The sequence below is a fragment of the Symphodus melops genome, assembly GCF_947650265.1.
Source record: "Symphodus melops genome assembly, chromosome: 10".
NCBI classification, from domain to species: Eukaryota; Metazoa; Chordata; class Actinopteri; order Labriformes; family Labridae; genus Symphodus; species Symphodus melops.
In genome coordinates, this window is record NC_136700.1 from 11,545,508 (window position 1) to 11,566,811 (window position 21,304).

The following is a 21,304-nucleotide window of genomic DNA, read 5'->3' on the forward strand; positions in this document are numbered from 1 at the left end:
AAAAAAAAACCTAGATATGCTTTGTTGTTGACATAAGAGAGGAGGAAAGGTGAGGTCAAACCTGCAATCAGGAAATAATGTGCTTACCCAAAAGTAGCTGAGAGACCGATACATGCAAGGGAGACGGGAGAGTTAACATGAAAATACAAGCAGTTTACTGGGAATTGCATAATTATTCAAATCTATAAGCAACATTCAACCTCATCAGACAGTAGACAAAACGTATATTTACAGTAAAGGTTGTTTAAGATGTACAGTAGATTTAGGGTTGCTCATTTAACAATGACTAAGCAACATCTGAGCTTTGTTTCCTTCATTAAATGACTGACTTAGACTGAAAGTGAGAAAATATTGTCATCATTTGCCTATCTGGAACTGTATCATAAAAACACTACAGGTGAATGAAAACGAACTGAGGAAGCTCTTATATAAGTATAGGACAGTATATAAGTACTTCAAACGGCCTCACCTCAGGAAGTCGACATCCTTTCACAACAGCAGATGAAAGATGTGGCAGCACAAACAAGAACATTCAATTAAGCGGCTCAGTTGTCCTTTAAGAAATAATAACATCGACAATTAAAATCTTTATTACAGTATACTGTTCAAGTAAAATAAAATGTACAATTCTATAGTTGCAGCATATAAACAAACAAAACATGAGAATTCAAAAGTAAAAGTGCACTTGCAGAAGGAGACAAATTATCACACGATGCCAATATTGAATGAAAACTTTTTTTTTTTTTTTTTTTAAACTATCTGTCTCTTGGTATCCTGCACTTTCCACATGCTTGCACAACTCGAACACAACGCGTACAGTTTTCTCTGGGAGGACGTATTAGAACACTTGAATTGAAGATATAAGAAACAAGCTTTGCTGGCAGTTTGTTTTGATCTTGACTGGGTCAAGACGTCCTGCACTCAACAGTTTGGTAAGCAGGAGAGTGAGGGATGTTTTTAAAACTATCAACTCAAGCTCATTCTCCTCCAGAGGCACCACAAACCAATGCTGTTTGTTCAACACGGAAAGTGGAAACCATGTTTCATTGGAAATTCCCCGTTTCTCTCTGGGGCAAAAGCCGGGTCTGTGCTAAGTAGAAAACATCTGGGCAGACTCTGTGACATTTTAGCTGTGCAGGGATTCTGTTCTCTACAAATAGATCAAGGTGCTTTTACAATCTTGCTTGATCAAACAAAAGACTCTTTGAGGGAACATGGTGGGCTGAACGAAAGTTTTCCCAAACATGGCTCCGAGGCTAAATCAGCTGTGGTTTCCTGTGACATCCCTCACACAGAGTGAATGTGTGGCATGAATTCAATGTGGAGAAAAAGCCCAGCAGGAGGAGTCACAGGCGTGCAAGTTTTGCAAACATTGATGCAACCATTTCTTAACTTTTCACTGTGACAGGACCAGAGACACTTTACTATGAACTGAATCTGAGAACGCAAAGCTACAGACTGTGGAACTTTGGAGTTACATTAAAAGAGCTTTATCTAGTTTTTTTTGTGCTTTTAACTGGGCCCACGGGCTAATACGGAGGTGTGGGTGTTAAATGGAGTGATTAGACTGTTTAGACACACAGCAAATTGGATTAATATACTTTAAATCCACATGATCAAGTATGTTACTAAGGCCAATGCTATGTCTGAATAGTGCATGTTAAAGCTCATCAAAAAGTCAAATGAGTTGATATAACACGTTTCTGAGTGAGGAAAAAAAACAGAGCTCTACATCTGAGCTTGTAGAACTTAAAGAGTCTCAACTATACTTTAAATATCAGATTAACTGATTCCATTTGGATCAAGAGAAGTTATCAGACAACAGTTTGAGAAATATTTGATTTCAATTCAAGACATGAATTGAATCAGGCTCACAATATATGCACAACAGTTAACATAAGTGTGTGACTGTTGTTTTAGTTTTTTTAAGTACTTACATGATGAATAAGTGCAAAAAAAAGTTAACCAATAATAATTTAAAAACAGTGATGTGCAAAGGAAGAAAGCATGTCAAGGTTACTAAAATCAGAATGAAAAAAAGCGCAGAAATAAAACCAAACAGCAGGACAGCCCGCACACACAACCCTCCTCGTCTGCTAAATAACTGAGAAAAGCATTTTTAAGAAGAACGCCCCTCTTCTTAATTGATCCCAGCATGTTTGCACTGAGGGGCTTCCCCGCCCAGACGCAAGGGTAACAGGGTTGTGGTGATCTCCAGGATCACTCCTCCAGGTGATCCAAGGTCTGTGAGACTGTAGAGAGAGAGAAAGGTCCCACACACCAAACAACACCTGGAGCTGAAATGTGGGAGGAGAGAAAAAAGACGAAGAGGAGATCACTGACATGCTCGAAAGAACACAGAGACAGATTCAACTGTACATACAGTCTGTTACTTGAATCTATCGAGGTGCAATGCTACCGACCTGAAGGGGGCGTCCTGTCTGTGTGGACCTGTTGGCTGAATTGAGGGTGTGGCCCCTCGATCCCTAGCAATTACACTGCTGCTTATTCTGTGTGGTGGTGCCTCTCGGCTGTCGCAGCTGCCTCAACGAAGCATCTCCATACTGGATACCTGATCCCATCCTCTCCGGGTCCAACTCACCTTTTAAACGGAGGAAGCCGTTAAAGGCAAACCCACAAGGGACCATGGGTAAATGTGTGCGCACGCTCCCAGAAGGGCACAAATCTTAAACAAAAACAGAAGAAGTGTACCTGAATCTATCTTGTTGAGGATGGTGCGAGCGCACTTGAGGAAACCCTCCTCCACGTTCTCCCCCGTCAGAGCACTCGTCTCCATAAACATCAGCTCTACATGAGTTCAAATAGGCAGAAAGGGGATTAAGAAAGACTTAACTAAAAGTAGTGTACAGAATCGTAGACACCGTGGATTTAAAAGAAAGGGGAGGTGATGAATGAGGCAGGTTAATCATTACCGTTCTCCTGAGCAAAGCGTGAGGCTTCCAGGAAGGTCACCTCTCTGTCTGCGTCCAGGTCTTTCTTGTTGCCACACAGGATAATAACTATATTAGGGCTCGCCAGAGTCCGAGCGTCTGTCAGCCAGTTGGTTAGGGTGTTATACGTTTCCCGACTGAAAGACAGCACAGGACAGGTGAGTCACAGCGGGGCGAGAATGGTGAGACTGTTGTTGGGAGACTCATGGTTAAACTTGTCAAGCTCAAGCTTGTTTTGCATAGCCTCCAGAGAGATAGGCAAATTATACCATGTGAACATGTCTGTGAGGACTGCAAATGCTCCTGTGGGAAAATGTCGTTCCACACCGACACCCAGTGCAACATAAACAGACACGCGTTTCTTTATTGTCATTTACCCAATTTGCAGCCGGCTCCATGCCTTTATATGAAGCTGAATTGTTTTACACAAACGCCTTTGTTTTTTTAACTTAAAGGGTAGGTCACTGTTCCAAACAACAGAACACAATAAGGTTCAAATACAATGATACAATGATTCTGCTATAACTGATATATAATAAGACATTCATGTAATGATACATGACATAATCTGAGTAACTGAAGAATGTGTGAAAGCATTTCTCTGCAGTATTTGGATCCAGCCTTTTGATTTGTCTTTGAAAGCCACACTCTGGGGTAATGTTGTTGGTCTTACTTTAGAATAATTAAAAGAAGCATATTTTTCATTTCTGGTTGGTGGGGAACAAAGATGAACTGATAGAAGAAGAGTCAAACTTTGTATCGGGGTAACATACTTGCAAAGTTAAATGACCTAAAAACAATATGGCAACTTAGCCTTCTAGATTCTAACTTCCCTGGGGCTAAATCTGGTCACCGTGGAGACGGGACCCTTGTGTCCATAGCAGCACATGTGAAGTGAGCAGAAGGGTGTGGGCACGGTCGACTAATGTTGTAGCAGCTGCTCAGACACACAGCCAGAGGATGACGTCATTCCTCGTCCACTTTTTGAAGGGACCGAGCAGTTTCACTGCAATCTGTCCGGCACACTCTCGGCTCCTCTGCTCACCGTCTCCCCGGGGTGACGCTTTCTGTGATGGACTTCAGCATCCCCGTCTCCCGGAGGAAGACTCTCCTCTCCGTTACAGCTACTGTCACTCTACACTCCACTAAAAAAAAAGTCCATACATTCTCACAATCACAAACCGTTTTACATTCCCGTCTCTCTGCATTACTGCTTGCACTCCCTCTTGATTTCACAACCCACAGTGGGTGAAAAACAGGCCTGTGAGTGGGCTCTGCTATTCAAATCTCACCGTGTTGGACTGAAGACCTAGTCATTAAACTGCAGAATTTTCTGGAGGAGGTACAGACACATTATGGTTGTTTTGTTTAAACTGACTGAAAAACGTAGGCGCTCCAAAAATGAAGACAGAGCAAAGTAAAAACAATAAGTAGTCATGGTTCAGTATATTTCAATTTCACGTGGTCCACTCAGATTCCATATTTAGTCAGTTAATAAAGACACTTTCCGACACCGATCATATCATGTACCTAATTATCTGTTTATCCCACGAGATGGGTCTCAATCTGTTCAATAAAACTTATCATTCATTGGATGGTACAGGGACAGTGAGTGCTTTACCTGGTGATGTCATAGACGAGAAGTGCTCCGGCTGCTCCTCGATAATAGCTGCGTGTCACTGAACTGTGAGGACAAACGTGGAAAAAGCTGGTGAAAATAGTGCATTAACCGTGCCGACATCAGCTGGTCACATTTAGCAGGAGATGGAGAAAGAGATTTGCCTTTACAGCAACGCTACGTGTCGTCCAACGAGATGAGAATATCAACAAAAGAGCCAACTTGAATTTCCCTCGGGATCAATAAAGTATCTATCTATCTGAATTGGCAAAAAGAAAATGAAATGTGTGGACACGGTATGCACAGTGCAGCAGTCACAGTATAGAAACATCACTTCCCCCTCCCATTGGCTTGAGCTGAATTCTCCTGAGAATGTCCTGCTGCGTTCTCACATCAACTCACTCGGACCTGCACCAGAACGAGCACTCGAGGTCTGGCAGGACAAACTCCGGGGGAAGTCGGAACAAAAAACGTGGCGGTTTGTGTTCGCAGTCGCACATCCTCAAACAAATATCAGGAGGTTTGTTTTTTTCTTTTTTTTTCCTGCAGGTGTGAAAGCCCTAAAAGTGTGCTCAGTAATTCATGTTGCCACTGGATTTTTCTTTAAACGTTTCGCTAAACCTTTGAAGGAAATGTTGTTAAGCCCCTTTACCGGAAACGCTCCTGCCCAGCAGTGTCCCAGATCTGCAGCTTCACCGTCTTCCCACCAACATTGACCACTCTGGAGCCAAACTCCACGCCGATGGTGTGGTTGGAGTCTTGTTTAACTGCAACAGAGACGCAGAACAAACAGTGATGAGTGTTTGAATAGCTCAAATACAGAATCAATAGAGCAAAGAAAGCTTTTTTGAATTTAAAGATCAAGGAGATAAAGGACGACCCAGGAGAAAAAAACCCCAGTAAAATTAAACCTGTTTATTCATTTACCTGTTGCTATAATGGAAAAAACACTTTGAACACTGTCTCTAGACTACTACTCTAAAATACATCGGTGTGCTCTGCTTTATTTAAACACCCAAGTTAATATCTTCATACATCCCATAAGCACATGAGAGACTTGAGGGAGTCAAGATGACACATTCGCTCTGCTGTCTTTTTTCCTTTCTACAGGGACCCAACACTTAAATCAAATAAATACAAGTGGTTTGGGGAGTGTATACTGTTCTCTTGGGGTTTTTAATAGTTTTAAGATTACTCCCTCTAAAAACAAACCTGTATGAACAAATATCACAGGTTTAGCAGACAGACTGTTTGGACTGATCTTAGAAGCAACTACAATTTGGGTTGTTTTATTGGATTGCACTACACAGATAACATAAAAGTCAGTTTATGAGCACTTATCTTGACTTAGGGTATCTGATAGATTTTCACCAGAAACAGGAGTCCTTCTTTTGAATATTTAGAATGGATTTGTTAGGTCTCAGCCTGAGAAAAGTAGGAAGAAATTGCTTTTTGTCTGGACGGAGCTTACAGCTGAGTGAGATGATTTATTTATAGCGTTCGCTGTAATGACGCTCAGGAAACCCACTCTACTTCCATGTCTGTGCAATAATACAATTATGTTTTCACTCTCCTGAAAAACCTGCTGTGACTAACGGGCTCCAATGAGGGAACACTTACACTTGTTCTCAATGAACTGGTGGAGGAGGCAGGATTTCCCCGTCCCAGCGCTGCCTATCACCAGGAACTTAAACAGGAAGTCTGAAAGCAGAGTGGAGGAGGCGGAGATTAATGCAACACCGACGTCAGGAGGAGAATCTGAACCTGCTCCCCCTGGGACAATCCTCAAGAGTTCCTCTTAATCCTGTTTAGCAGCTACTTTCGCAGCACCCAACAGCCCAGAATTAGACTCCTAATCACAACCTGCTAACACAACCTGCTGCTAATGAGTCCATTAAATATGCTTGTTTGTCTGAGGTAAAACATGACACCAACACTTCATAACACGTGAGCAGAGCTAAGCTCTAGAGTTATTGAACATGGATTAGGTTAGCTGTCGTGTTGCAGGGTCGAATAACTGCAGCCAGCTGCCTGTGCAGATGTTGTTGTTGTGGAGAGTGGGCCCTCGATCCGGAGAGAACAAGCCAGCCCACGCACACGATCCACGACTCCACTGACTCTTCACAGTGCAGGCAGCTTTGAGTGAGCAGACACTTAAACATGAGTACAGAAGGCATTTACATAGAGTTGGCTTTAATTCGACGGAAAGTGTGTGTGTGTGTGTGTGTGTGTGTGTGTGTGTGTGTGTGTGTGTGTGTGTGTGTGTGTGTGTGTGTGTGTGTGTCTGTCACAAACACACACACACAGGTTGTAAAAGAATAACAGGAAACCCGACAGTGATGAAGCCTGTGAATGACTAATAATTGCAAAAAAGCAACCTTCCTGCAGAGAAGCTGCCTCAGTTAGAGTTTGAAGCTCGGGCTCTGGCTAATGATTGGTCAGAACTGTTGTGATTAGCAGCCTGGTTAGCATTCTGTGAGTGTTCAGCTCCTCACGAGGGCAACACAAACAGTCGTTTAAAAGGAAATAGAGCACAGGTTAGATTGTTCCTGTGTGACATTTCAAAATGACTTCAGTGCTCTTGGAGTTACATTTAACTGTCAACACACATCCCCAGCACACACAGACAGTGAATGGTGCACATCTGTTTGTTGAAGTCGGTTTTTTCTCAGGCAACACATGCTGGGGGTCAAATTCACGGCGTCAAAACAGCAAAACGCAAAAGGGAGCCCAGGAGCACTTAGTGTTTCCAGCACTACATCTAAACCACACGTTATCAATGTTTGTGACAGCAAGAGGTGACAAAGTCACAAGCTTAGCCAACAGCTTCTTCTTCTTCTTTTTTTTTGTAAAGGCTTGACTCAGCTGTCCAGCATATTCCCATGTGAGACCTGCATACAAAGATGAAGCAGTCAATATTTCAGAGCATCAGTGAGAGAGGAACGCACAGCTTTCCTCCAAACAACAGCCTTTCAGGCGTTTGGATTCTTTACAACATCAATATGAAATAACCCAAGGGAGCAGGCTAACACTGTTATCTGCATTCACTCACATCGTGACAACATTTAACACACTCAGGCCCAGATTAGCTCCACGTCTGACCTGTGTTCAGATAAAAAACTCCACAGAGCACTGATGCCTTGTTGTGTATACTGTATACGTACGTGTGTGTGTGTGTGTGTGTGTGTGTGTGTGTTCCTTCTGATCTTGTTGTGGATTATTTCCTAAACATGTAAGTGGAACTTCCTGACAAAAATGTACCTGCTTATTTGTTGTCACGTTCAAACACATCACTAAACATAAATATTTGGAAAACTGTACAAATGAGGCTGAACCTTCTTGCTGACGGTCTCTTTTACTTTTGAAGCTCATAAAGAGGCCTTCACAATTATTTCAGTCAGTGTCATAACAACTTTAAAAACCCTCGCAGGAGCTTTAATGGAATGGTGAAACTCATTTATTCTTGGTATTTGTAGCGTTAATCACAACATCTGTGTATGAAAAAATGGCTTAACTAGTGTACGTTTTCCTGAAACAGTGAAATAACACCACTTGGTCTTGGATGACACCGAATTAAATGTATTTTCTCTTACATTAACCACATTCTTTTCTACACTCACCAATGACCAAATACATAATAAAAAACAGTTCCATACACCGCCTTTGAATTTATCCATGTACTCATTGAATTCATAATACCCTTTGCCAGTTTCACTCGAAGTCCTCCTGGAGAGGAGACTGAGACAGCAATCAATAAAAGACCATTAATGCTCCCATTAGCTCTGGTACTTTTACACAAATCCTGCACATAGTGTTGAAGTGTCATACAAGGATGAGGCAGAACAAGTAGAGGGGGTGGAATCAAGTGGAACATGTACATCGTCAGACCTGTTGTGTTCAGTATACTTTCAGAAAGAGTCAAGTTAAGTGAATATGTCCACACTACTTTGAACTTCCTGGTTGCTGGTCATCATGCTCATGCAGGCAAGCAGGTGTCTGGTATCAACATTAACCTGTCATAGAGATAGCCTGCAGTGCAAACAGATTATTTCAGGTTGGGAACAGATAAAGTGTTGAGCACCGACTCACCTGCTCTACAAGTAACCACTGAGCTCAGCCACACTTAACTAACTTCCTTATATAAAGGCCATTTAGCGTAAAGCTACCTCTTAGATACACCTACTAAACACAGGACTGATTGTAACATCACTCCAGCTTGCAAGGTCACTAAATCTGCCAGAATACCTCCATGTCTGCAAACACATTAAACTTACCGACATGACACTGTAGTTGTGTGCCCCTCAACTTTGTCCAACTTTTTTTTTTTACCTGAAAGTGTGACACTGTCTCTTCGTGTTACTGAGCGTTTAAGGAAGCAACCTAACTCCGAGGACAGAGGAGGTGTCAGTGAATACAACCGAAGATATATTAAAGAGCACATGTCCCTCTGAATCACATTGAAGAGGAGAATGATAATTATCACAGTCTAAATATCACAGACATGGTGAGTTGGCAGCTAAACTAAGCTAATGCAGCTAGCAGCGTCCTCTGCCCACAGAGCAGTGTGTCTAACACAAACACGCACACGCGCGCGCACACACACACATACCGTATGTCTCGGACATGTTCACCCTCGATGTATCAAGGACTCTGTCGGGCCCCTTTTCTTTTACAGTCCTGTTTGTATTGTGACAGTTGCGAGCTAGCTGGGTCCACACACCTCTCAGGGGTGTCTATCTACGATGCTGGACGTTTCCTTGATCCCTTCCTCGATATTTTCACTTCGAACATCAGCCAAACACGGCAGCTACGTGCTACGTGCTGCGTGCCACGTCACACGTTGTTTGGTTTTGCTTTTCCACGCTGTTGGACATGAAGTACTTTTTTAAAGACATTTTACAAGAAGCGTATTACACACTTCAAAAAAAGTTGTCGAAATTAGGCCTTATTTTCTGTGCAAACTACAGGTCGGTCTGTGGTATCTATGTCTTCAATTATATGTACTTTAGTGTGTGTGTGTGTGTGTGTGTATATATACACATATATATATACACACATATATATATACACATATATATACATATATACACATATATATACACACACACACACATATATATATACATATACATATATACATATATATATACACAGAGTTTACTCCTGACGCATGTGTGGTTTGGTTTCATCTATTCAAGTGTAAACCTGCCATACAGGACATCATTTGTTAAACACATTTTTCTTCAGCCCTGCACATGATGGCTGCAAAGCTATTATTTAACTATTATTCAATGTATTGTACCGAGACTGTATTCTTAACCGCTAGTCCCCTTTAGTGACATTTTTATAAATTCAGTAGCTGCTCAGTCCTACAGTGAACAACGCCAGAGACACAACAGTAAAGGAGACATGTTTATTATTTAAACTATCACTTAAATAAAAAAGTGCATAGAAAATAAACATGATTAGAAACTTTTCTTTTTACACTTATGTACAACTTTGTTTCCTAATTATACATTCAACCAAGTAGTTTGTGGTTCATTTTCACGGTTGTGGTTTTCCTTCATTTTGTTATTGTGTATTGAAATAACACTGTTAAAACGGGAGAAAAAAAAAATTACTGTTGACAGTTATTACAAAGCAGGAGGAATATTGATAAGACAAAGGTATATTCAAGGCATAAGAAACAAGCCTGTTCTTGATCCATGATTCCTTTTTTTTTGTTCTTCCAACCACCGGCTCTCTCTGTGACATGACATCCCATCCTCGGCTGTTAACTTCTATACACAAGAAACGATTGAAAAATTACAAACACTTTACGTACTCTTTCTAGCTCTCCCAAACCTTGACTTGTAAAAATAACAAGGGTGGATGTTGCACAAAATAAATAAATTAGATGTTTTTAACGTTGGTATTATTTCAGAATTATGAATTTCTATGAAAACAGTATGTGATAAGTACAACAAAAGCTTCAGAGGGAGAGAGAGAGAGAGAGAGAGAGAGAGAGAGATAAAGAGAGAGATATCAGAGAGACATGAGAGGTTTTTTTCCAAAATGACAAACCACATTTTGGTGGGATCTTTCTGTTCAGTCTCGATAAACCAAACTCTTCCTTTACAGCACATCAAGTAAGCCGTCTAAAAAAGTCCCTGTTAAAAACATACAAAGAAATAAGCGGAAAAAACGTTCACAACAACAACGGGGGGGGGGGACAAAAAGAAAAAATCTGACCCCAAGAAAGTTCACAACCACATTAATACAGTTACATTTCTGATCACATAAAAACCGGTTGTTTCCAGAAAGAAATGAAAAAGCAAAACTGCAGCGCTTCTTGCTGAGGAAGGAGCGCTCACAGGCACGGCAAAATTGGAACTGGATATTAATATACAAAAGAATGATGCACGTTAGTTTCAGCTGATAGTACTGCAACACAAAACCATTATAGAGTACATTGAAACATTGCTATTAACCATTATAAATCTGCTGTTTTGCTACTGTAACTAAGTTTGTCTGTCCATTCCATATATTGTATAGATACTAAAGTACAAGAAATTGCTATGCATGTTTCCGTATAATATTATGTATTTATACTATAATTACAGAGGATGATGGAGAAGGGCCACTGGTGTGGCATGGTAAAATGAAGTCCAAAGAAACGACAGATTTCCATTCCCTTATTGTTTTCCAGAAATAAATGACTTATTGATCACTGAACCCTCTGACCTTCAGAAGTAGATCTGGAGAAGTGAAAGTCATAGACAGAGCCCTTTGCATCAGTAAAAGTGTTATTACCGATGCTAGCATTGAGTTGTGAGCTAACCCAGGACAAACAAGGTGCCTTACAGACACACACGCCACCGCTGTTCCCACTTCTGTATTATTCTGTTGCTGCTGCCCAGTTTGAGGTCACATTTACTCGTTGACACAAGAATTGAAAACAAAATGTGGCTGACAAAGACCCTGCATCATCACACGTCTGATGATGCAGAGGAGGAATATACATTCATTGTTGACCTTAGCAGCAGAACCCAGGAAGCCAGATGAAGGTGTAGTCGTACAACCACGTCGCTGGCCTGTCAGTTGACAAACGGGGCCTACAACACCTGGTCTAGGGCCCTAAATGGGACAGCACAGCAGAGGATTTGTACACGCAGCCCCTTCGGGAAGGATAGGACTGCTGGTGCGGTCCCTGCCTTCACTTTGTTGCAGATAAACAAAGAGTCAAGTGCACTTTTAGAGAGCCTCATTTGTCACCTTCTGGATTATTGTAGACCAATCCCAGTTGACTGAGCTCAGTTTTTTTTTATATCAGTGCCTCATGCACAAACTTTCTCAGTGACTATGTGTGCTTGTGTTTTCAGCATTGGAGTTGCATCTGTCTTTTGAGTTTTTCCTACGTCTATTCAGCGCCTGTGTCTCCACAGAAGTGCAAACCATGTGTGGTTTCAGTTCACAACAAGGAGCAGTGTAGAAATGATGGCGAACGGCCTGTAGGACGAGGTCAGCATGCACAGCAGACAACAATAACTTAACTGAAAAAGGAACTATGGAAAGTGGAACCAGTCAGTCCATAAAGGCATCGTATATATATTAAAAAAAAAAAAACAATGAAGAGCTGAACAAAGACCAAAATAATAGTGATTTCAAACGACGTGGAGGAGTTGTGACCAGGAATAAATGTTATTTTCCTCATTACGGGTTAAATGGAGGTTTATTAAATGTTGGTAGCATTAAAATAAAGGCATCTCTTCATTATGAACTAAGTCTTCAAAGGGACAAACTCTTCACAACTGAAGGGACTCGTTTAATTGTACTTATGTCCCAATTGGCTGAATGCCCGTCAATCAATGATCGATTAGTGACAAGAAAAACCGAGTCATTGTGAAGTGACTTTCTGTTAAGTGGACTTGATTCTTGGCTCGATGCGGTGTGGAGAGAATAAGGCTGGAGAGAGGAGATGTCAGCTCTGGATCAACAATCTAAACTCTCTCAAGTGCATAATAATAGTTCACATGAACAGCCGTACTGCCAGCTAGAACTAGAACAATTTAAAGAACCTGTCAGCTCTGACCCAATGGCCTGCGATAGATAAAAAGAGCTACTGGTGGACTGAACTAAAGAGCGGACCAAGCCACAGACCAGTGTCAGTCTTTGGAATCAAAGAAAACATTCAGGCTACAAAATAAAATAAAAAAGAAACCCAACAAGAAACAAACAAAAAAAGAATTGTAAAAAGGCAGCGGAATACAAAACATAGAGACAACGCATTAGTGTTTGTAAACCTCTATTTCCTACAAAAATGGCAATAAAATAAATAGGATTTTTTAAAAAATATAAATACCATCATTAAGTGCTATTCACTAGTGAGTGCTTTTTAAGTCTTTTTGTAGAAAAATATACATTATTTACATGTTTTTTTAAAAGCAAGCATGATATTTCCCTGTCCATAATAAAAAGACAGATAACAGACATTAAAAGACTTAATACAAATAAAATAAAAACACATTTTACATATTAATAGTTATCACAATAGGCCAAGAAGAAAACAAGCTTTGTGAAATTCAATTCAAAGGGCGAGATGTTTGGTTCTGTTTGCTGCTGTAATTTGGAACGTGACTCAAAAGTACAAGCTTATACCAATAACAAGTTTGACGAGAACAGCATGCACAAACCATTCTATGTTTCTGTCAGATCCATCGGCTGAATCAGGATAAAAAAAAAAAAAAAAAAAAAAAAAAATCAATTACAAATATGTCTACTAAAGCACATCAGCAGGGTTCTCCGGTCCCTCGGCTGTCAGTCCACCAGAGTCTCTAGCTGCCTCGCTCTCTCAGGCCAGAGGCTTCATTCCATCAATAACATTTCTACATAGCTACCAAGCTGTCAGAGTACACATCCATTGTTGTACCACAACATCTGGAGTCACCCTAAGATATTAACGGTAATGTCAACCTAACCTTTTTTTTTTCTTCATTTCCTCCCCCCTCGTCTCTTTTCTCTGTGTCTTTGTGGCCTCTGCTCCCTCTAGTGTTTCCACCTGTACAGCTCACCTCAGGCTGCTTTAACAGCTTTAACCTATACAGTGTTGCCAGCTTTAAGGGAGGCTTCAACCAGTGAACTTCGGCTCTGAAGGCATCAGGGCACATTCAGACGAGAAAATGTGCATCAAAAACAGCCGACACTGCGACAAAAAAAAAGGAAAAAAAAAAAAAAGGATTTCTGACATGGTTCTAATTTTATCTTTCTTGTAAAATTACTCTTCCAAATCCCTTCAACAAATTGCACTTTGGTGTAAAAACGGATTCCATGTTCTTTGATTTTTTACAACAATAGTGGACCATAACATATTCTAGGAAATTAAGGAGGATGGGCCAATGTAAAACCCACATGTAAATTAGAATCAATATTGCAATGATGTGAAGGCTCAAACCATTTCATTACACACCTCTGAAGGTGGAACTTCCCATGCCAAATGTAAATGAGAGAAAAGGAGGCACAATATGTTGGAATTTCGACAAATGGCCCCTCCTCCGGAATGGCCTGTCCTGTATAAACAGTACATAGCTGTGTCTGCTGTGTTCTGCTAACAACAGCAGAGCAGCTGACAGAGCTCAGGCCCTGCTGGAAAGTTTGATCCTGTGTGGATCAGCATGAAGCCACAGTAAACTCTTCAATGCAGCCCCTTAAGAACGTCCATGGTCATCTTTAAATTAAAACAAAAAAGTAAGACCAGTGTCAGTTGAGGAACTTGCGACACCTCTTTGCGCCGCAGTTGCAGGGCAGCTTGTTGCTGGCGTCCTCTATTGGGAACTTGTAGTCGTAGGTGAGCTCCTCTCCGCAGTAGATGCGGCGAGAGGCAAAGATGACGATATGCTTCTGGCCGTCCACGGCGATGACCCGGGAGTAGCAGTTGGGCTCACAGGAGTGGTTGATGAAGCGGGCAGCGTTGCCGTGCATTGTGGCGTCCACCACCTCGTAGTCATCGATGCGAAACATGTAACAGCCAATCCCCTTTGAGAAAGAGAACAATTGTTGAACACTTGCTTTATGGCTGTCAATCACACTGCAGGACAATCAGATACAATCCTTACATCAAGTGTCTCAAACAAACTGGGCACATTTTATTTTATTTTTATTTTTTTTTCCATGTGATCCGATCTGAGTGTAAGTCCAGACCTCACCAATCTATCAACACGGGCTGCTGTGGCAGTGATATATGCTTGTGCAGCCTTTTCCCAGCACAGAGGCATAATGAATCATCTCTCCCTCGATAAAGTTGTCCACATGGACTCTGCCTGAAAAGTACAATAACTCAAAAGAACTCACCTTTCCATCATAATATTTCTCCCGTTTGTCAGTGAGCACAGATCGTATGACATTGCCAGAGTATTCAATGACCATCTCCCCTGCATCGATGGTTTTCTTGCAGAACAGACCTCGACCATGAATGGGAGACCTGCAGAAAGATGATATAAGAATGTTAAGATATTGGGGGGGGGGCAATATAGAAGGACAGACAACAAGGACAGACAGAAGTTTTGGGGTTTTCCCCAAAACTTCTAAAAAAATGGGATAGTAAAGCTCAGATGTTCTAACCGAAAGACTCCAACTGTTTCCTTAGAAGTGGTCTTAAGCTGTTTGAATCTCACAGTCAGCGGGAGCTCCATGGAGGCACGCCTGAAAAACAAGCATGCAAAGAAATGAGGACGGTTTCTCAAGAGTGATAAGATCAGCTGATTCAGGTTCCTCAGCAGACAAATTGTGCGTGTGTGTGTGTGTGCATTGCAACTGACCTGGCCGTCCTTAGGTGGCCCTCGTCATCATCGTCTTCCTGTGGCCTGTACTCAGGAGGCTGGCGGTGTTTCGAGGCCAAGAAATTGAACATGTCAAATACAGACCTTCTGGAAGACAAACAGATGGAGTAGACAGCAGTCAGAACACAAACACACACAGGATCCTCAGCTCCACTTCTTTAAAGCAAACCTAGCAGCAGGCAAAGTTAGGTTGAGACAGAATTTCCAAAATGGCGACCAGCTTCAAAGGGTGACTCTACTGAGACTACGTTATTGTTTTTTGTTTTTTAATATACCGTAAATTCCGGACTATTGAGCGCACCTGTATAAAAGCCGCACCGGCAAAAAATAAGTAAATAAATGTATTAGTACATATATAAGCCGCACTTGATTATAAGCCGCAGGTGTCCACGTTGTAACAAAGCGATTTACACAGAAAAACGTGACACAAAAACGTTGTTTTAACTTTTAATTAAATACGTAGGCTACCGGCTACATCCGCAAATACGAAGCCTAGTGGAAATCCTTTATCGAACATGTCTGTAACATGGCTGATGAAAAAGATTACCGTAATACATTTCACAGGAAAAAGTCCATCCATTCACTGCCTCAGAATGATTTCATTACTCACTTCCTCAGTCTCTTTTTCGATGTCGCTGTCAGTTTCAACTTTACGTGCAGCAGCTCTAGTTCCTTCTTTGACAGCCAGGTCAATCGCCTTTAACTTGAAAGCTGCATCATATGTATTTCTCCGTGTGTTAAGATCTGATATTAAGATCCGATGTGACGAGGTCAAATGTTTTTGCGGCAGAAGCTCATTGTCCCCCAAGAAAAATCCATAAATAAGCCGCATCGTTGTAAAAGTCGCAGTGTTCAAAACGTGACAAAAAAGTAGCGGCTTATAGTCCGGAATTTACGGTAGTCTATGATTTGCCCTGTAATGTTTATTAATAGTGAGTATCATTTACAGTGCATAAACACAAAGTCATTTATGATTTGTTTGTAATGCCAAAATGCCCTCAGCTGTAATAGCCTGCTCTCCATGAAATCAGACCTGCGATGGAAGTACAGCCTTTGTAGAGACACTATGTGTAAGCCTGTGTTTAGGTCCCTTCCTAACCTGTGGCTGATCTCTGCTCTAGCCGACCCGTGGGGGTTGATGGGAGGTTCATCGGTTTCCTCTGGTTTGTGGAAGCGGAAACGGTAACTCCGACAGTGCCTGGAGCCGTACAGCTGCTCGAGTAGGAAGACCACGGCCTCATGAACGACACCCAGCATCTTCAAACCGTTCGCACCTTGTTGGCGAGGAGAAAAACAGCACTTTTTTTTAATTTACCAATCAATGGCAGGATTTATGTTATCAAAGTATAAACAGAGGATTCTTTTAGACGTATATCTTTGTCTTTGTTAGTCGATGCCTCACCTTCAAAAGAAAGCTCTTTGAGTTGTGCATTGGAGCGAGCTTCCTGCACCTTATCAGTCAGAGATTTCCAGGCCTCTGTAAAGAAACAGAGCAGTTAACACTACTAACACTGAAAGGCTTGAAAGACTTTATTTACATTTTTTTTTTTACTCTTCCATGCATGCCAAAGTCAGGGAAAATATGCTGCATGTAAAAACAAGGTTCGCATCCATGTACACTACACTTCATACAACAAGGCGCTAATTACAGTTATTATTTTAAAACACACTGTGGCATATTATTATAAATGCAGATTTTCTCTCACCTTCAATACTCTCACAGCGGATGTGAAACCCGTCCTCGCTGCAGATTTCAAAGATGATGCCCTTCTTGGGTTTGCTGTCCAAGGCGGTGTCTCTGCTGTTGCCGTCCTGGTCAGGTGGTAACGCCACAGGAAGAGACCCCGCTCCCCTCGCCGCAGATTGTTTATCTCTTCCGACTACTTTCCCTGGTACAACTGGACCTTCAGATGTCTTCTTCTTACCAATCATACTGAAACGATTACAAGGCAAGATGAGAAGTCTTTCTTTGCTATTAAAAAGGGTATTCCACCTGACCGATGGAATGCAGTACCTCTTGTTTGCCGTCTTGTCTGCTGGCTTTCCAGTGTCCATGGGTTCAGGGGGGCTGAGCTCTTTGGAACTGATTGTTAAGAAGAAGAGAGAATAAGAAGAGAGATTAATTCATGCAAACATAGGTAGTAATAGATTTAGGCAAAATGCCTACTAAACTTTATTTATGTAATAAATATAAACGGCAGTAATATGTGATTAAGAGAATGGAGAAGGGGTAGTAATAAATACATTTATTCTTCTTACTTCTCCTTTTCGGACATGTTACACTGTTTAAATATTTTGTGGATTATTTTGTACATTTACTTATTTCATAACAAAAAAAAGTTTTTCTTATTTTATTATCATTATTTTTATTTCTTCACATGTTCAAACTAAAACAATAAAACTGAACCGGGCAAAGTGAGATATTTCACTTCCTGGTACCTAAACTAAAAACGTATCTCAAGGAAAAAGACTACACTCTTAATCCCACTATGTCAGCCATAGTTGGCACCAGAATTACTGGTCTGTTTAAGTAATTATCAAGATTTTTTTTTATGAATGTTGCTCAGCATGGCAGGTTAAATGTTGCTTCTAAGCTGTAAAGCAGTCATCTGCGACTAGCCGAGGCTGTAGCTCCAGGAAATGGGCCTGCTCTCCCGGCTCGACTGCGGCACAATGTTAACCTCTAGCAACGAACTAAGGCTGGTGGTGCTAGCAATGCTAGTATTAGCCACACTCAGCAAATAAAAACGTGACATTGTTTAGTCTAAGTGTAATACACATCGCAAGGTGCCACTTATTTTAGCGGAATTTTGAAAAGCCGCCAATTTTGTTATTTTATAATGTGATGGACTGTTTCAAAAAGCGATTTTGTTAGCCACAAGCAGAGTGGTTTTGGACAGTGTTAACATAAATTGTGCTTAAATTTGACTTTCTTACCTTAAGACTAGTCTGAGTTTAACAGTTTGTTTAATGGATAGGTACGTTTGTCACATTAATTACACTATAATATATAGATATTATAGATAATGCATGCATCTAATGTTCATGAACAAATCCCAAACTTGTGTAAGAAAGTTTTAGTTGAAAAAGAAAACGTTTGTTCTTTGAATGTTCAGAAGGCATTTAAACACTCATTATTCTAGTAAGTCACAATACTAATGCAGAACCAATTTAAGATGTTGATCATTTATCCATACAACAAAAGTATAAAGAAATAAATAGAAACTAAACAAAACAAGTAAATGTGAGGTGGCTCACCTTGTGTTTGAGTGTGGAGGTCCTGCAGGGTGGCTGTGATGCTCCTCTGATTGAGAGGCCTTGAGCTTTTTTCCGCTGTTTGTGTCTGAGGTCTGCCTGCTTCTTTTTGTTTTCTGTTTGCTTTTTTCTGATCCCAGAACTTTGACTGATGAAACGGAGTTCGGTGGCATCTGTTGCGATGATGTGGAAATGGGAGTTGTTCTGCTGCTTTGGGAGTGTGCATGGCTTTGGGTGAACACTCCGACAACACGTCCCTTGGCCGGGCTCAATGAGGTGGGGGCTAGAGTAGCGGTGGTGTTTGGAGAGGAGTCCATCGCCTGGGCTCTGTTTACAGGCTGAGGATGTAAGTGGACATTGCTGCTCTCTGTTTCTCCGTGCTGGTTGACGGCCATGCTTATGGTCTGCTGGGACGGCAGGACGCAGATGCTGCTGGCGATGGACGTCTGCATGGTGGAGCTGAGCTGTGACATTAGAGTGCCTCTCCCCGCTGACTGAAGGACCATTGGCTGATCAGACAGGCCCAGTCCATGTGGACTGGGTTTAAACAGGAGGTTGCTAATCGGCCCTGTGATATCTGCAGAGCTGAGGACGGGGGTGGACAGAGACACAGATCCAGGTGCAATAGGCCCCGCGGCGCCACTAGGTGGCACCGAAACCACATTTAAAACAGACTGACTGGGGTTGAGACCAGAGACAGTGCAAGGTATGAGGTGAGTGGAGGAATCATGACCCAGGATACTGGACTGGGCAGTACCAGAAATCCTCTGCTGAAGGAGAGTAGTTGGTTCTAAGTACATGACCCCTCCTGATTTAGGTCTCTTGATAATGTTTGGTACCTTGCGCTGAGAAGTGGACAGGGTACTTAATTCGACCAGGCTGCCAGGTTGGCCGGGGATACTGGTAATTTGAGGGGACGACAGGTTAATGAGGGTCATGTTTGGGGGCCCCACTTCAGAGGGGGCCAAGGTGGGCTGGCTACGGGAGCGGGCCAACTTTTTGCTTTTTCTCGGCTGAAGGCGAGAGATGGGCCTCTTCTTTCCGTGAGCGGAGGCGATAATGGTCTGCGTGGAGGCGAGGGTGGAGGGGCTCGACACGATCGCAACGTTATGGCCCAGCTCATGTGGACGACCAGCTTCTGAGACCAGGATCTGGGACTGGTCGTGGGGCTGAGAGGGCAACCCGATGAGAAGCCCTGAGGTGGTGCTGGGGATTCCTGTCTGGAAGCCTGCTCTCGTGGCTCCTGTGAAGGTGTGAATCTGGGACGGGTGAGGCATGGTGCCCAGGACTTTACCACCGGTGGAAAATATTGGCTGAGCCATGGAGAGACCTGTCGTCAACCCAGTGGTGAGCGTCATGGAACTCAGCACAGCCGGAGAGCCAGCTTCCATCACTCCTGCAGCACTCATTTTTTGGGTGACGCCATTAGGGACTGGCTGTAGAACGTAAAGAGGCTGGAACTGCTGATTGACAACAATGAGCTTATCAGGGCCCGGTTTGATGACTGCTGGGCTGGAAACCTGGGATGGTCCAAGGCCAGGAACAGGACTGGGGCTGCCTGTAACTACAGCTGATGCTGGGAGGTACTTCTGACCCTGGAGGGGCAGGGAAGGAGAACTTGGCAAACCGTGGGTGGCAGAACTTCTTGGGACATCCTGGTTACCTGGAGATTCAACCACCTGGCCAATCGCAGGGCTGGGAATGAACTGCTCCGGGGTCAAGGGACCTTCTGTGACCTGTGCATCTGGTTTCCCCAAAGCGGGAGCCTCGCGCTGGTTTTCGGAAGGTGATACAACCGGAACAGCTCTTTTCTTGTCCCGACTCTTCTCCCCACTGATTGTTTCGGGGTCTGAGGTCAAGCCCAGCATGGTGCGGTCTGAGGTATCCGAGATGAGGCTTCCAGCAGCGGTGTGGTTCTGACTGGAGCTGACAGTCGGGCTGCGTGTGGTCAAGACAGAGAGGTCAGAGGGCAGCTCCAGCGGAAGATACGGTTCCTCTACCGATATGGAGTTATTCACACTGCTCTCCACGACACCTCCACTCTCGGAGCTGGGTAGCGGCTGAGAGAAGTCATCAAACAGAATGTCTTTAGGCCGATTTACATCCACTCCAACATAGCCCTCATCCAGGAGCAACTCCGAGGACGAGGGCTCAGACTGCTGACCCAGAGCCTGCATCGACATAGATGGCGTGTTGAGGACGAACTCCATGATGTCCGACGGCAAAATGTTGCCACAGTCATCACTGTTGTTGTTGTCGGAATCGGATTTAAGCAGGTCTGTGCTGAGGGACAGCTGAGCTTCGAGAGGGTCCTGAGTCTGAGGCTGGGACTTGACCCCGCCTCCTAAAGGAAGACAGTTTTCTTTTTGGTTCTTTCTGCCCTCCCGTGTGTTCCCGCTCACTGTTCCTGCACCGCCGTCGGCCTCCTTGTTCGCGTCGTGGGAGTCCGGTTTCTCCGTGTGCCTCTCTCGGCCCCTTCGCCTGGGGGTGCTCTTGTGCGGGGTGGAGGAGGAGGTGGCTGTAGTGGTTGTGGTGCTGGTGGTGCAGACGCTTGTATCACTCTCCGAGCCGTCATCGACACCGTCCAGCTGGCCGATATGCTGCTTGCCTAAAGTCCTGTTGAACACAACCAAAACAAAATGTTGTATTATAAAAGGGATAAAAAA

The 21,304-nt window shown here is 42.8% G+C and overlaps 2 protein-coding genes across 2 annotated transcripts in view; both read right to left on the bottom strand.

Annotated features, from left to right (window-relative positions):
* Nucleotides 1-574: 574 nt before the first annotated feature.
* Nucleotides 575-9,397, bottom strand: rab4b (RAB4B, member RAS oncogene family). The gene is made up of 8 exons (XM_079353712.1): nucleotides 9,179-9,397; nucleotides 6,190-6,270; nucleotides 5,222-5,336; nucleotides 4,573-4,635; nucleotides 2,934-3,088; nucleotides 2,713-2,808; nucleotides 2,424-2,602; nucleotides 575-2,297 (listed from the first exon to the last, which is right to left on the bottom strand). The coding sequence occupies exons 1-7, from the start codon at nucleotides 9,192-9,194 to the stop codon at nucleotides 2,487-2,489; spliced, it is 642 nt and encodes a 213-aa protein (XP_079209838.1). The 5' UTR covers nucleotides 9,195-9,397; the 3' UTR covers nucleotides 575-2,297; nucleotides 2,424-2,486.
* Nucleotides 9,398-9,968: 571 nt separating this feature from the next.
* The window catches only part of kmt2a (lysine (K)-specific methyltransferase 2A), a 38,557-nt gene continuing 27,221 nt past the window's right edge, over nucleotides 9,969-21,304 (bottom strand). Inside the window, exons 26-34 of the mRNA XM_079353768.1 lie at nucleotides 18,642-21,254; nucleotides 17,398-17,466; nucleotides 17,090-17,316; nucleotides 16,786-16,860; nucleotides 16,483-16,657; nucleotides 15,363-15,470; nucleotides 15,166-15,246; nucleotides 14,896-15,025; nucleotides 9,969-14,580 (exon numbers count right to left, since the gene is read on the bottom strand). Coding sequence (XP_079209894.1) covers nucleotides 14,305-14,580; nucleotides 14,896-15,025; nucleotides 15,166-15,246; nucleotides 15,363-15,470; nucleotides 16,483-16,657; nucleotides 16,786-16,860; nucleotides 17,090-17,316; nucleotides 17,398-17,466; nucleotides 18,642-21,254 — 3,754 coding nt within the window. The 3' untranslated portion in view covers nucleotides 9,969-14,304. The remainder of the gene's footprint in view (nucleotides 14,581-14,895; nucleotides 15,026-15,165; nucleotides 15,247-15,362; nucleotides 15,471-16,482; nucleotides 16,658-16,785; nucleotides 16,861-17,089; nucleotides 17,317-17,397; nucleotides 17,467-18,641; nucleotides 21,255-21,304) is intronic.

What these genes read in the sequence shown, in the direction of transcription:
- rab4b (XM_079353712.1), bottom strand. An exon ending in CCAGTTCATTGAGAACAAGT is followed by an intron (nt 5,337 to 6,189) that starts GTAAGTGTTCCC and finishes TCTCTGTTGCAG; the next exon opens with TTAAACAAGACTCCAACCAC. An exon ending in CTCGTCTATGACATCACCAG is followed by an intron (nt 3,089 to 4,572) that starts GTAAAGCACTCA and finishes GCTGTCTTTCAG; the next exon opens with TCGGGAAACGTATAACACCC.